The sequence below is a fragment of the Sphaeramia orbicularis genome, chromosome 20 (assembly GCF_902148855.1).
Source record: "Sphaeramia orbicularis chromosome 20, fSphaOr1.1, whole genome shotgun sequence".
In the NCBI taxonomy this organism is placed as follows: domain Eukaryota; kingdom Metazoa; phylum Chordata; class Actinopteri; order Kurtiformes; family Apogonidae; genus Sphaeramia; species Sphaeramia orbicularis.
In genome coordinates this window covers 12,415,782-12,431,043 of record NC_043976.1, presented here as the reverse complement: position 1 = coordinate 12,431,043, position 15,262 = coordinate 12,415,782, and the positions used below count along the sequence as shown (strand labels likewise).

Here is a 15,262-nt window from a genome sequence, read left to right as displayed (position 1 = left end):
AAAGAAATTATGCTTGAGCAAATAAAAATTGATATTGTGCTCCATAAATGCGTTTGCATGTCAGTTTTACTCATAATGTTCTCTCACAAATTCCTTCCATGGCGCACAAACAGAGCGCTGCGCTCACTCACTTTCCCCTTCCCTCTCTCGCTCAACCTCCCTCTCCCTACGCGCTCAGGTTGTCGCGTCCGCACGCTCAACTTGACACACACGTTACAATTGTGCCACAAAACTAACCAATCGGAGAGCTTGCGGAAGTACACTCTGATTGGCTGTTCGCTCTCCAATTAGCTCGCTAGTTACATTTACCCGAAAAAAAAGCGCTCGATGAGACAGACATGGACCGGAAGAGGAGGAATTGAGTCTACACAAACTTCGGTCAGTATTTATTGTTATTATGATTATTGTCTCATGTCATACCACTACTTTGGTTAGTTTTTGTACAATAGTGCCGTAACATTAGGGCTGCGTTGAGTGGGTTTACATTATATCTGTTTATTTTCAGACGTTAGCTATTGCTTGACTGATGAATACTTTTCTCTGTCTTGGGCACCATTAGATAATGTCAGGTGAACAACAACAACCACATGTAAGTAGTTTGTGTTGCCTTTGTTTTAAACAGTGTGTTACAAACATTTGGAAAGTTCAGTTTATGCGTTCGTAGCAAGGACGCTCATATTTCCTGACCCTAGCATGTGACGTCTTGAGGTTGGTCGCTCAGCTGCGCCCATACAGTACAATGCATTTACAGGAAAAATAATAAAAGATATCTAGACAGGGAACGATTAAAACAGTGATAGGATGAGACATACAAAGCACAGGATATAAGAAGACAAGGAGGAGACCGCTATTGTCTTTCCTATGGATGTAAAAATACGTTTTACAGTGTTTAAAGCCACGAGCTAACAGCCCGTTGAAATCCACTGCTGCTGCTGCTAGCAGCACCGGCTAGCAGCGCGGAAACGAGCCGACACACATCAATCTACAGACTTCAACTGCAGCACAAGAATAATATGATGTGAGCTTTCTTAAACAATGCAACAGCCATGACTGTCAGAAATTCAAAACAAACCACAACCTCTACCACCCGGACCTCTAAGTATTCACCTAAAGCTCACATCAGTCCATAGCAGCAGACACCGTCTGACTCCTCAGCCAGAGCTCATCACAGCTGAAAAATCCACTGAAATATTTCTTGCCTGACTCCACGTTTTCCACAGCGTTCAGTCAGGCTCAAAATTCAGATTAAAAACGTTATAATCCACAGGTGTTATTATTCCCAAATCCGTAATTATTACCTCCGCCAAGGAGGTTATGTTTTTGCCAGGGTTTGTTTGTCTGTCTGTCCGTTAGTGTGCAACATAACTCAAAAAGTTACGGACAGATTTTGACGAAATTTTCCGGGTTTGTTGGAAATGGGATAAGGAAGAAATGATTAACTTTTGGGGGTGATCGGGGGTGGGGGGGCCCACGGGGGGGCCCACTGATCAGCCTTGGCTGAGGTCTGCGCTCTCCAAGTGCTTCTAGTTTTCCTCATCGTCCCGTTACTTCATCTCACAATTTGTGCTTTGAAGTTTTTTGTTTGTTTTTTTTTTTTCAGCGATTTCCTGAATGAGAGGTGACAGTCAACACTTGGGTTGAAAAAGTGATGACTACAATATCGTTTTAATTTATCAGGTGACATCTTATTTACGGAGTAAAAAAGAAAAAAAAAAAAAAAAAAACTTTTATGGCGGCATCCTTGCCACGACGTCTAAAACGGAGCTTCTTTTTTCTCCTAAAAGCTTACATTTATCATGTTTAATATATAATGGCTGATTGAAGGATATGTCCCTTTAGTAAACCATCATAACTTAGTTTACTGTTTCATGTTCCCTGCAATTAGACAACCATCATTTGTGTGTGTGATTATATTCAATACATATGTACTGAAATGTTCAGTAACATTCTGAAAAGTCTGGTATTGATTGAAATCTAAGAACAATGTTCTCAAGCATGTGCTAAAACTCAAATGCTATGTTGCCAGAAGGGGTAAAAGTAACGTTACTAGCTTCCATTTCACATATATAATGTTGCAGAGGTAGCTAAAGTAATAATGTGGCATGTAGTCCTGCCAGGGTTTAAATCAATGTCAATGGTTCAAGGACATTTGGTTTCAATGGGTCTCCGCGTTCAGTGGTGGAGAATGATGGCCTCCATGCATTGTGTTGATGCTGCAGGGATCTTCTCCCGGATCGTGGCACTAGGATGTGTTGTACGAAGAAGTTATGCTGTGCGAGGCCCTCTATCTCTGGTCCACATTGACACCAATCACAAACTCATAAGGTAGAGTAAAACAGCCTGTTTATGCAATTATCTACATACTGAATGTTGGAAGTAACTAGCATGCCATATGCATATCATACAAACAGTCATAGTTATATTCTGTTTTCTTTCCCTACTTTAACAGGTACAATATTGTGGTCTTCGGTGGAGTAGATGGCTACTCAAGAAAGGTAATTATTCAAGGAAGGTAATTAATGTGTTCTTGTTCCTACAGCAGTATGTTCCAGCTAAACTGTGCAGAATGATGTGTGTGCAATTTCACAAATTGACTGCCTTTTTTCTGAAATGAAACATTTGCATTTTTATAAATTCTGGAATTTTTCAGGAGGCCAGAGATGTAGATGTAATTTGAAAGATTTTAAGGAGATAATTGAACTTTGTGAAAAAACATTAAACAAATTATTATTCAAGGAGATCTTCCACATTATCGGACTAATTTAGCTTGTATTTAAATTCTAATTAGAACAAAAAATGCATTTTGTATGAAAATGTCAATGTCCACACAGGGACATGGCTAACCTAGGCCTAAAATACGATTATAATCCACTGCTTAATGCAGTTCTTTTATCACTGTAGGGTTTTTGGGGATTTTTTTTTGCACGCTGTCTTGATGTTTTTAATATGTTATGTAAAGCACTTTGAATCGCCTTGTTGTTGAAATGTGCGATACAAATGAACTTGCCTTGCCTTGAACACAGTGTAGAAATGTATTACACCAGTGTTTCTCAATCCTGGCCCTGATGTACCCGTCCTGCATGTTTATCAGGACTCTGCTGAGATTAATGAACAGCTGTTCATTTGATTTGGATGTGTTGAAGCAGGGAACCATCTAAAACAAGAAAGGCAGGGGTACTCCAGGACCAGGATTGAGAGGCACTGCATTGGACCAAATACCTGTTGCTTATTATTTTGGCATTTAAGTTGCATTGGCCAGTAGAAATCTTAATGGAATTCCTGTTAAGATCAAATTATCATTCTCACATTTGTTTATACTTTTCAAATATAAAGCATCTTAGGTGAGCAATGATTGTCTTTAAACAATCTAAGTAGGCTGTAATCAATCAAGCTACATTTCTTACAAATATATCTTGCATATTTCTAGCAGAAAGTACACAAGTATTACATTTTGCAGTACACTATCTCAAATTTCAGTTGTAGGTAGTCCCTATTAACTTAAATTGAAAGGTTATCAATTCAGATGCAGCTGAATGTGTAGGTGTGCATTTCAGATCAAATTTATTTGAGTGGCTGTGCTAAGATGTAGGGTCTACCTATATTTTTTTATGGTATGATACCACGCTACAAGATGTAAACCATAAGTCTGATGGAATAGCTGAAAGCGGATGTAAAATTTCCCATGTTTTAATTGCAGATCATGTACTTGAATGCTGCAACAAATAAAGCAGCAACTGCATTCTCATTCTTCATGAGATCAACCCAGCTCCATGGCTTACCATCCAGGTATTCTGCCAAAACAAACATATGGATAAATGACTGTTGTTAAATATGATATTTAACACTAGTTGCATGTTCAACAAGAGCTTTCATTTAATCTCTTAAAGTAAACCTTGTTAGATTGTTAAATTCATTATCATAAAAATGCATTTTCATCTCAGGGTAAGAGGGGATCAGGGTGTCGAAAATGTAGACATCGCACGCTACATGTTTGCCACAAGGGGAACAGGAAGAGCAAGCTTCATCTCTGGAAAGAGCGTACACAACCAGAGGTTAGTTGTTTATAAGTCTTGCAATTTTTGAATGCCTCATTATTGTTGTAGTTGCAGTTTTGTTGTTCAATGAAAGCATAAATTGAAGTTGACTGATTCAAACTTCGTTCTAGAATAGAGCGACTTTGGCGTGACGTCTGGGTTGCAGTTACTTGCAAGTACCATGATGTCCTGCATTCTCTAGAGGAAGATGGTCTGCTTGATATCTCTGATGTGGTACACCTCTTTGGTGTGCACTACATCTTTGTCCCTCGACTCCAGGCCGACCTTGACACCTTCATCAGAGGATGGGATAATCATACTCTACGAACAGAAGGAGGTCTCACTCCCGAACAGCTGTGGTGTATGGGACATCTACAAGATCTGGATGAAGGGGAAAGACTTGAGGTACATCATTACAAAAGAATAGTTCACATAAGACATAAAACACAAAAAAAAAAGTTGTAATAGTGGGTGGCATGCTGATACCGATCTTGTCACTGGCAAATCTCCTCACTGACAATGTGGTTATACCTAATTATGAGCTTGTCATGATTTTTGTAGTTCAGGGTGGGCAACCATGTGCCATGGAGGGCCATGTGTATGCAGGTTTTCCTTCCAAACACTGTAACAGGTGATTCCACTGATCAACACACCACCAGCCACAGAAGAGTGTTAATCTGTGAATTAACCTGTTAAAGTGTTTGGTTGGAAGGAAAACCTGCATACACATGGCCCTCCATGGCACATGGTTGACCACCCCTGGTGTAGATGATGCAGATAATTTTCACTAACAAACCATAATGCCTTTGTTGGTTGCAGTAAGTGACAGGCACATGACGTGTAAAATCCTTGGCAACAGTTCATTAACCAGTAATTTTTAATTTATGTAAAGTAGATAAACTTATACATAGATACACTTTTATGGAACAGTTTATTTTCATAAACAATACACACAGCAGTACAATATTTTCAGTCTTGACTCATTGCTTTTGTTTTGTGTTTTCTGGATCTGTAGGAACTTCAAGACCCAGACATCGACTGGGAGAGTGTCATACTGCAAGAGGGCTCTAATGGAGCAGTTGTGGTTCCTGAAATGGAATGCCCACTGGATGATGAAGCCCTGGAGGAACTTCAGAGAACTGTTGATCCTCTGGGACATTCTCAGTCACATGGTTGTGACTTATACATGCAGTTCTTGCACAAGGTGTCTGACATTACAACATCAGTAAAAACATAACTGGAACTTTGTTTTACAGACATTCAAGAGGTTTTCCAACAAGTGCACATTAAAAATCCTGTATGAAGTATTGGGAAAAAATGAACAAATAAATGAATAACAAAAACAAACAGCCATTGGCATATTAATAACTTTTTGTTTGAGTAAAGCTAGAACTGTTAAACTCTGTGGAATCCACCACCATATTGCACTGCTTCACTCATGATTCTTCTAAACTCAGTGTAAGTGCTAAGATGCTGTATTGGAAAAGTCACAGTCTGCGTGCATGCGCTCACTGTTGGGTAGCAAACCAAGTGGTCTCCAAGCCTTTCCCTGCATTCATGGTCAAAGTTGCATGTTATTTTGAAATGTCTCTTTTCATCAGGCAGGATGGGGATGTGGGATTGCCCTGTCATCCACTGGAGCACATGTGGCACTGCAAGAGGTTCTGTGTCATCAGCTGCACTGTCTGTCTCCCCATCTGTGATTATTTTTTTAAATAACATGACTTTAAGAAACAGTTTAAACTCAGTTTAAAAAAAAAAAAAAAAATTAAAATCCAATAACATTTATGTGTTTGATACATTAAATGATGTTATGTGTATACTATACAGTACATCATACCTGGCATTTCAAGCTCTTCTAAGAAATCTTGGAGGAAGTTGATAATCTTCCTCTCAGCTCTTTCCTTAGATGACCCCCTTTCACTGTAATGTGGCTGGCAGTTCATTATGAAATCAGCATCAGGCTATAAAGAGAGTGAATTCAGATTTGGCTTAACATCTTAAAGTGTACAAACTCAGACTATTCATCCATTCATCCATCCATTTTCTTCCGCTAATTCCTGTTAAGGGTTGTGGGGGGGCAGGAGCCTATCCCAGCGGCTTTCGGGCGAGAGGTGGGGTTCACCCTGGACGGGTCACCAATCCATGGCAGGGCCAACACATATAGACAGACAACCATTGGCTCTCATAGTCACACCTACGGTCAATTTAAACCTGGAACCTTCTTGCTGTGAGGCGACAGTGCTAATCACTGCACCACCATGCTGCACACTCAGACTATTAATGACATACAAAATAGAGATTGCAATACAGAACAACAATAGTGTATGCAAGAACAAAATAAGTGGCAGTTAAAATTTTTACTTTGGTAATCTTCCCAGGAACAAACAAGGAGTGGCAAGCTGCAGGGTTTGAGGCCATCTGGTCCACCAGGCCATACAGTCCCATGCCCTTTCTCAGTTGCTGTAGCATTGGAATCAATCTTGTTGTAGAATGTAGGATAATTGCTCTGAAGAAAAGCACAGGAAAGACAAAATCAATACTGGTTTGAGAAGTTTTTTTTCAATGAAAAATGTTTAAATTGATAATATTTTTGCTTTTGTTTATTTTCTTCATACATCAATACATATATCAATTTGTATGTATTACTGTGAGAAATGTGTTAAGGTGTTGTCAAAATTACTTAAAATTCAAACGAAATGTTATTGGTTTTAAAAACACTTACCGAATTATGCTTTCCTTGCTGTCCAGTTTGATCTGGCTTGTGTATCCACAGCTGACAATTTCATCAGCATACATCATCAGAGACTGGACATCTGTGGAATTTTCGACCTGAAATGTGCAATGTAGAGATGCAACAAATAATACAATAGTTATTAACACATTGGAGAAATAATTCATATTTGACAATGCCAAAGAGCACTCACTCTGCTGATGAGTAGACAGGATTCTAGATCAGCCACATCCTCCTTAGACAGAGAGTGAAAGTCAATCTCTCCTGTGCAGAGGAAGTTGTAGCACCACTCTTTCAAAAAAGCAGGAGGTGGGCCACCTTGTGCAAGGCTGACTGCCATTATTTCGCCAATAGTTCTGTGAGCAAGGTAGACAAAGTCTCATTATAAAAAGAAAAACAGAAAGATCACATACACAAATTTGTAAAAAAAAAAAAAAAAATTACCTACCTGAAATTCTCATTATCAAGGTCTGACAAAGAGTACTTGGGATTTTTACCCTGGTTCCCAGCTCCTTCGAAGAATCGGTTTTCTATACCTGAAATCATTTCTTTGGCAAAAAAGCAATACACAGCTTTAGATGATTTATTGTTTTTGTTTCATATAACAAAACAGTTACATGAGCAACTTACCAGTCAGAAACTCTTTTCTAAGTGCTCCTGTATCAATGCCTGCCTCTCCTATATAGACCACCTTCAGAGCACTTGCAGGAGATGCAGTTTTCTTCCTTTTCCATTGGAGAATGCCCCTATCAAGAAGGTCTTCTCTGTCCACACACAGTTTAAATTCTGTTGTGGTGTCAATTTGGTGTGTAAGGAAGAGCAGTACATCCTCCACACTTAGGAAGACAACAGAAGAAATATTGAGATCGTCCCAAATACCCAAACAAAATTTATATACACCAAAATAATTTGAAAGTATGTGATTGCTAGCTCTCGTGTAACTGAGAACATGTTGACTGTGTAAATGACGGTGCAAAACATTTATGCACTATTAAAAATAAACATGCAAAGACATCTTAATACAGCATACCTTTTTGGTTTGGATACTGGAGTTTGAGCAGCTGTACTTGGACTATTGTCATTTGGTGCAGAAGTCACTGTACAGTCAAAGCTGTACAGGAAACAATAGTCTCAAACACTAAACACTGTACATACAGTATACATAGACATTGTTCAGGTCATTCAGACCAAATACAGACATTCATCTATGAAAAATGTTTATTATACAAACAGCAGGACAAAGCAGATTACCTCTCTCCACATAGACTAGCATGGACCGTGATCTCATCATCTGGGAATTCTTTGGTGCAAATTGGACAAACCACCTGAAATTTGAAAAAAAAAAGGTTTTTTAATTAAAAAAAAAAAAAAAAAAGCTGGTGCAAAGCAAACCAAAATGATCTAGGATTTTGATTATATGCTATATTTACCTTACACTTGTTCTCCACAATACATACGCCATCAGATGACTGCAAATTTACAGAGCAGTAAATTCAATCTAATTATAAATTTTTAAAAAAAAGTTAAAAAACAAAAAAACTATTTGCCCTCACCTCATCATCACCATCATCATCATCAAACAGTTTCCCCTTGCATGTCTTAATGTGCACCGCAAGCATGTGCAAAGGCATCAGTTCATTACACTGGTAACATGTCTTCTTTGGCATTTTTGAGAAGTGCTGTGAGTCAGGAGGAAGAGGAGAAGTGTCCAATGTCTCTTGAAGCGGTACTATGTAAAAAATGGCTTTGCCGCCCGCTGACACAGCTTGCAGAGCTTTGGTAGTATATCCCTCTGCCTCTGGTGGAATGACAGTGAGTTTTCGTCGACCACTCCCACCTTAATTGATAAAAAGAAATAAAACAAAAGTTTAAAAATCATCCATTTGTAAGAAAAAAAAACAAAACATTTTGTCAGTCAGACATCTTTACTGCTTACAGCAAGTAATCAATGCACCATAAGGGTTTACAGATGCCAAAATGGGAAAGTGGGATATGATAATCAGTAAATATGAAAATGTGAAACAATGTTTATCTTACAAACCTGTAGCCTTATGCAGAAGCCATCCTCCATACAGACCCTCCATTTTTTTTAAATGTGTCAGCCAGGAGCCTTGAGATCTTTGAGTGAGAGTGAGAGAGAGACAGAGGTGACAGTGCACACAACTTAAGATAAAGTACAATAACTAGCTTTAATGATAAGTTAAACAACTGGATTGACAGCTGTACCTCTGTGTGGTCACCATCTTCAGGAAGGCTCACGATTTGTCTCCCCATGCCCGCCTGAAGGAGTTCAAGCTCCTCTACTGGCAACGGTGTGTGGGACGTATTTTTTGGCAGCAGATAAAAATTGAGAGCAACTGTCTTACTGGTTTTCTTCAGAAGATGTTTGGTGGCAGCCAAACACCTCTTTTTACCACGATTAAAGCCTGACTTAAAATATCCTGGAAAAGATCTGTGGATTAAAATATAAATGTGAGTTTAGTAAGTGTTGCATTAAAATTGTAACTAACATGTATATATGTTTTCCCAATGTAATCACAAACCAAACTGCTGTCTGAGTGTGATTCAAAATGCACATTTGAATTTACACATCTTAGTAGTAATGACTTGGATCTGACAAGAAAATTTTTTTTTTTTTGCCAGTGCAAATGAGAATGACATTGTGTGGCTTGAACAACAAACCTTGTCATTTCTTGCTGCACAGTTACATTTCTAGGGGCTGGGGCGGCCTGCTCTGTCTCCTGCCTTGTGGGCCTTGTTGAGCCGTTTGGGGCCAAAGTGTCGAGTAGAATAGACACTAGGTTTCTGGCTGCTGACTCAACTGTACCATGACCCTAAATCAATTCAGGATGTACCGTTAACATGTTTCCTGTTCAAAGTAATTAGACATGAGACCGGCAACTGGCCTTAAAATCACGGCTAATGGTTGTTAGCTGCCAGTTTAGCTGGCTATTTTGCCAGCTAGCTAAATGAATTTTATCTGAAACTGATAAAAGGGGTAGACTAGACAAAGGCGTCATCATCAAAACACCGACCAAAATGGCTAACGGCTAGTTTGCAAACTTACAATGGTTACAAACTAACGCATACACTGAACTTTCCACATGTTTGTAACACACTGTTTAAAACAAAGGCAACACAAACTACTTACATGTGGTTGTTGTTGTTCACCTGACATTATCTAATGGTGCCCAAGACAGAGAAAAGTATTCGTCAATCACGCAATAGCTAACGTCTGAAAGTAAACAGATATAATGTAAACCCAGACAACGCAGCCCTAATGTTACGGCACTATTGTACAAAAACTAACCAAAGTAGTGGTATGACATGAGACAATAATCATAATAATAATAAATACTGACCGAAGTTTGTGTAGAATCAATTCCTCCTCTTCCGGTCCATGTCTGTCTCATCGAGCGCTTTTTTTTCGGGTAAATGTAACTAGCGAGCTAATTGGAGAGCGAACAGCCAATCAGAGTGTACTTCCGCAAGCTCTCCGATTGGTTAGTTTTGTGGCACAATTGTAACGTGTGTGTCAAGTTGAGCGTGCGGACGCGACAACCTGAGCGCGCAGGGAGAGGGAGGTTGAGCGACAGAGGGAAGGGGAAAGTGAGTGAGCGCAGCGCTCTGTTTGTGCGCCATGGAAAGAATTTGTGAGAGAACATTATGAGTAAAACTGACATGCAAACGCATTTATGGAGAACAATATCAATTTTTGTTTGCTCAAGTATAATTTCTTTTTGAAATATAATTGATGTGCTCGCAAAATATATTTTTATGTGCTCAAAATCTCTAATTGTGTGCTCAGAATCTATCATTGCTCGCTCAAGAAACTGGCACAAATATAACTCGATACCATTTCACTCACATCCACAGTCAGTTTAACTTACAATTTTGGCAAACTTGGCATGCTAGCGCTAGCACGGAGGCTAAACTGGTCCAAAATTCCACATTAGCAAACACACAGCTCAACAGGACGCTTCTAGGATGAGTGGGGTTATGATCCAAGGCCCAGTTCAACACGTGTGGCCTCCTTTAACTGGTGAATAATAATAATAATAATAATAATAATAATAATAATAATAAGGCCATTGCAGTTATAGCGGCAGAGCTCAGCTCTGCATACACACACACACACACACACACACACACACAAGCAAACAAACACACACACATACACACACACACACAGAAAGACACACACACCTCCGGCTCCATTAGAACAAAGGCCCAGACGCTAATTAGCGCATTAGCTCAGCTGACAGAGTTCAGAGCAACAGCACCGGTTTGAGCAAAAGCAGTCCATTAAAGCTGCTGACAAGCACATGTGGACTAAGGTTAGCTTACCTGAGAAAGCGCATCATTTGCAGTCAACCATTTCAGGGGTTTGGGGCCGCTCCGGGACCGGAAAACAGCTCCATACGCCGTCCGCCATGTTGCACAGTGAAAGTCAGCAAAAGTGTGGTAGCCCTGGGTGGAACGCTCTGGGACGCGAACCCGTGTAGAACGCTTGTGACTCCGCCCCTCGGATTTGTAGAATGCTAGTGTATGGGAAAAGTGCGCATGCGCCGTTTAGAATTCCACGCCCCGGAAACAGAGTTTATATCGTAGTCTTTCTGACTGTGTTTTTCACTCACGGTGTCACTTCCCAGAAAATGCCGAAAGTCGGTCCAGGGCCAGATAGTACGCGTCATACACCACTTTAAATTTCTTCCAGAAGCGTTTTATGTGGAAAAAAAATGGATTTTTCTCCTCGAAAACCAGCACTTCCGGTCCGTTGCCTTGACATCAGGTCAGGTGACTAAAAGCCCGAGCGCAGCCATCTTGGCTTGCAGCCCGGGCCGGTAGAGAGAGAGACGGTGGCGCTGTTGCGCCCGTTCCCAAAGCAATTTTCTCCATGTCTTAACCTCTATTAAGTGATTTATCATCATTCAGGAGAACATTGGACTCTGTATTTAGCCATTTTGGGGGATAATCCTGTATTTTCTTACATTTAAATGGTCTGATCCTGCACAGGTTGATAAAAGCTCAGAGTAAGCCATTGATTGATTCGGATCCCCATCATATATGTGGAACCTGAATTCAAATCATTTCAACATTATTAGTGTCTTTCTTGCCATTATTCGCCTTTTGTGTCAACGGTTCGTTTGCAAATCTTTACATTTTCATGTAATCTGACTTTTTTTTTTTTTTACACTAAAAATAAAAAAAAAACTGTATAGTTCTTATCTATAGGTTATTCTGTTCTTATTTGGCTGGTTCTGATCCACTTTAGATCATACTGGTCTACACGGGGAAGCTGAATTCAAATCATTTTAACATTATTGTATGTTACCTCCGCCAAGGAGGTTATGTTTTTGCCAGGGTTTGTTGGACAGTAACTAGAGTTTATTGTTATCATGTCAATCTCACACTCCGTACTGAACCCTAAGTTCTGTTTAAAATCATGTCAGAGACATTCTTCTGCAAACTCAGACTGACATCAGCCATAATCTTCATTGTGCAGGGGGGGGCTTCTAAATGTCACTGTGTCTGCCGATGGAAGGCACACAACAGCGGAGGAGGGGTCTGGGCTTAGAACATCAATAGAACAATAATAATCATTAAAGACTGCCCGATCGAGCATTTCAAAAAGTGGAAAATAAACACGTACATATGAATTACTAGTGTTTTAACTCTAAACTTTAACCTTCAGTTTTGTTTTGTTTTTGATTATCATTATTATTATTTTTAATTTAACCCTTTCATGCATGACTTATGAGAACCCTTTGGCAAGATTTTTTTTCTTGAGTGTATTTATTCCCCCTCAGGCATGAAAAAAACAATGTGATTATTATTATTATCTTTTTTTTCACAGAGTTAATCAAATGTCCATGCATTTAATTTTTGAAGTAAAGAAACGTGTTTAAAACCCAATATCAGAAAGTACGAAAGAGAATTAGAGCCACTGGAAAAATGAATACAATAAACTAGGGTCAAACACGTATTCCTTAATATCATTATGAGAAAGAAAAGTCAGAATTCTCAAATAAAAGTCAGAATTCTGATAAAAAGGCAGAATTGTGAGAAAAATTCCAGAATTCTGATATTAAAATCAGAATTCTTAAAAAAAGAAAAAAAAAACAAAAACAGAATTCTGAGTTTAAAAACAGAATTCTGAGATTAAAGTCAGAATTCTGAAAAAAAAAAAAAAAAAAAAACAGAAAAAAAAAACCCTCCATATTCGGAGTTTCAGAATTCTGACTTTCTTCTCAGAATACTACTAATAATAAAATATATATATACATACATACATAAATACATACACATATATATATATATATATATATATACATATATATATATACATATATGTGTATTACACCTTTTTTTATTGTCCAGTGGCCCTAATCCTCTTCCGCAAGAAAGTGATGTGAAAACAATGAAATAAAATTTTTTTTAATGCTACTAATCTGATGTTTTCTCACATTTTAACATATTCTTATGCTAGTTATTAGTCATTTCATGGAGATAACATGCAAAACAACCCTTTGTGTTTAACAAAAACAAGTGGTGTACGCTCCAACATGTTAGTGCAGATCAGTTTTATCAAGAACAGCAAAGGGATAGTAATGGTATGAATGTCAGTGTATGGGATGATGCATGAGCATCCACTGTGTGGGCTGATATGGAACTACACTAACCAAGCTTAGAACATCAATAGAACAATAATAATCATTAAAGACTGCCCGATCGAGCATTTAAAAAAGAGGAAAATAAACACGTACATATGAATTACTAGTGTTTTAACTCTAAACTTTAACCTTCAGTTTTGTTTTATCATTATTATTTTTAATTTAACCCTTTCATGCATGACTTATGAGAACCCTTTGGCAAGATTGTTTTTCTTGAGTGTATTTATTCTCCCTCAGGCATGAAAAAAACAATGTGATTATTATTATCTTTTTTTTCACAGAGTTAATCAAATGTCCATGCATTTAATTTTTGAAGTAAAGAAACGTGTTTAAAACCCAATATCAGAAAGTACGAAAGAGAATTAGAGCCACTGGAAAAAAAAAATACAATAAACTAGGGTCAAACACGTATTCCTTAATATCATTATGAGAAAGAAAAGACAGAATTCTCAAATAAAAGTCAGAATTCTGATAAAAAAGGCAGAATTGTGAGAAAAATTCCAGAATTCTGATATTAAAATCAGAATTCTTAGAAAAAAACACAAAAAAAACAAAAACAGAATTCTGAGTTTAAAAACAGAATTCTGAGATTAAAGTCAGAATTCTGAGAAAAAAAAAGAAAAAAAAAAACCCTCCACATTCGGAGTTTCAGAATTCTGACTTTCTTCTCAGAATACTACGGAGCCCGGGAGGGGACATGAAGAGAAAAAAATTTATTGCGTTATAACGCAATAGTTCAAAAGTATTGCGTTATAATGCAATAGTTTTTGCGTTATAATGCAAAAGTATTGCGTTTAAACGCAAAAGTATTGCGTTATAATGCAATAGTTTTTGCGTTATAATGCAAAAGTATTGCGTTATAACGCAATAGTTTTTGCATTGGGATCTGCATTCGGGATCGGACAGGTCGTCAGGTCAGACACACCTGTACCTGCAGTCCTGTGCCCTATGCATGTGTAGTTCAGATGACCGTAACTCTGTCATTATTTGTCCGATCAGAAAAATTCCAACGGTTTCTGAAACCTGAGACTCTGTGCTTTATGGACATTCTCGGGTCAGTGCGAAAATTTCACGGGCACCTGTCCTAGAAGACGCAAAATAAGCCATTCGGTGACTGGGGACGCACACAGCAGAGCGGATTCACGGAGCGAAGAACCGGAGCGCATAACAGAGTGGATAACGGATTAGATCTAGTTTTGGAAAATGTAGGCAAGACGGATATCCCAAGTCCCATGACCCCCCTGGAGGTTTACGGATGGATTTGTGACCGAAGGAGCGACTGATGGAGCAACATCTGAAGAAGAAAGGTAAAGTTCACCCAGTTCCATTTAGTGGATTTTCTACATGACTGAAGCACTGTCTGCTTTTTTTCTATGGAGTTTTTACTTGTTTCACTTTAGTATATGTGTAAACTGACGCTTATACTACATCGTGGTTTTATAGAATAAAGTACGAACTGTTAGAACCAGAGACACAAGACTTGGACCCAAATGCACAACCAACAAACAGGAATAAAGTTAAAGGGTGTTTATTAAACACGGACAGAATTAACAGTTCACAAAAAGGTTTCCTTAAGGAGTCTTCGCAGGTTAGACTGTGTGAATTCGTCACGACGTCTGAAACCAGCAAGGGAATCTCTCTGCCCGGGTCGGGAGCACACGAGGGGAACCCGACTAGAATAAAGCAGAGAAGAGTCAGGGGACAAACCAGGTCATACACAGAGGGTCCAAAAAACAGGCAACGGTACATGGGGGAAAGACACAGTACTAACCGAGAGTCCAGGCAAAAGGTCGAAACCAGTGAGGCAGAATCAGGCAGAG

General features: G+C 38.8%; 2 protein-coding genes across 3 annotated transcripts; one reads left to right on the top strand and one right to left on the bottom strand.

The window, feature by feature from the left end:
- The first annotated feature begins 2,188 nt into the window (after positions 1-2,188).
- LOC115411708 (uncharacterized) lies at positions 2,189-5,271 on the top strand. The gene is made up of 6 exons (XM_030123924.1): positions 2,189-2,325; positions 2,450-2,495; positions 3,698-3,786; positions 3,942-4,052; positions 4,166-4,439; positions 5,050-5,271. The coding sequence occupies exons 1-6, from the start codon at positions 2,189-2,191 to the stop codon at positions 5,269-5,271; spliced, it is 879 nt and encodes a 292-aa protein (XP_029979784.1).
- LOC115411511 (uncharacterized) lies at positions 4,999-11,205 on the bottom strand. Of its 2 annotated transcripts, none has more exons than XM_030123685.1 (14): positions 11,116-11,205; positions 8,995-9,220; positions 8,810-8,886; positions 8,322-8,605; positions 8,199-8,237; positions 8,020-8,093; positions 7,799-7,879; positions 7,399-7,604; positions 7,217-7,316; positions 6,962-7,124; positions 6,760-6,866; positions 6,399-6,543; positions 5,875-5,998; positions 4,999-5,731 (listed from the first exon to the last, which is right to left on the bottom strand). In XM_030123685.1, the coding sequence occupies exons 2-14, from the start codon at positions 9,009-9,011 to the stop codon at positions 5,430-5,432; spliced, it is 1,719 nt and encodes a 572-aa protein (XP_029979545.1). In that variant the 5' UTR covers positions 9,012-9,220; positions 11,116-11,205; the 3' UTR covers positions 4,999-5,429. The 2 variants fall into 2 exon arrangements, with proteins under 2 accessions (XP_029979545.1, XP_029979546.1); XM_030123686.1 differs by having other exon boundaries at positions 7,399-7,532.
- Between the last annotated feature and the right edge of the window lie 4,057 nt (positions 11,206-15,262).

Bases quoted from the DNA above. Each gene is read 5' to 3' on its own strand.
- LOC115411708 (XM_030123924.1), top strand. From the start codon at position 2,189: ATGGCCTCCATGCATTGTGTTGATGCTGCAGGGATCTTCTCCCGGATC. The intron at 2,326-2,449 runs GTAGAGTAAAAC...CTACTTTAACAG, and splicing joins ACCAATCACAAACTCATAAG to GTACAATATTGTGGTCTTCG. The intron at 4,440-5,049 runs GTACATCATTAC...CTGGATCTGTAG, and splicing joins ATGAAGGGGAAAGACTTGAG to GAACTTCAAGACCCAGACAT.
- LOC115411511 (XM_030123685.1), bottom strand. The intron at 7,880-8,019 runs GTAATCTGCTTT...TTTCCTGTACAG, and splicing joins GCTAGTCTATGTGGAGAGAG to CTTTGACTGTACAGTGACTT. The intron at 7,125-7,216 runs GTAGGTAATTTT...CCTTGCTCACAG, and splicing joins CTTGATAATGAGAATTTCAG to AACTATTGGCGAAATAATGG.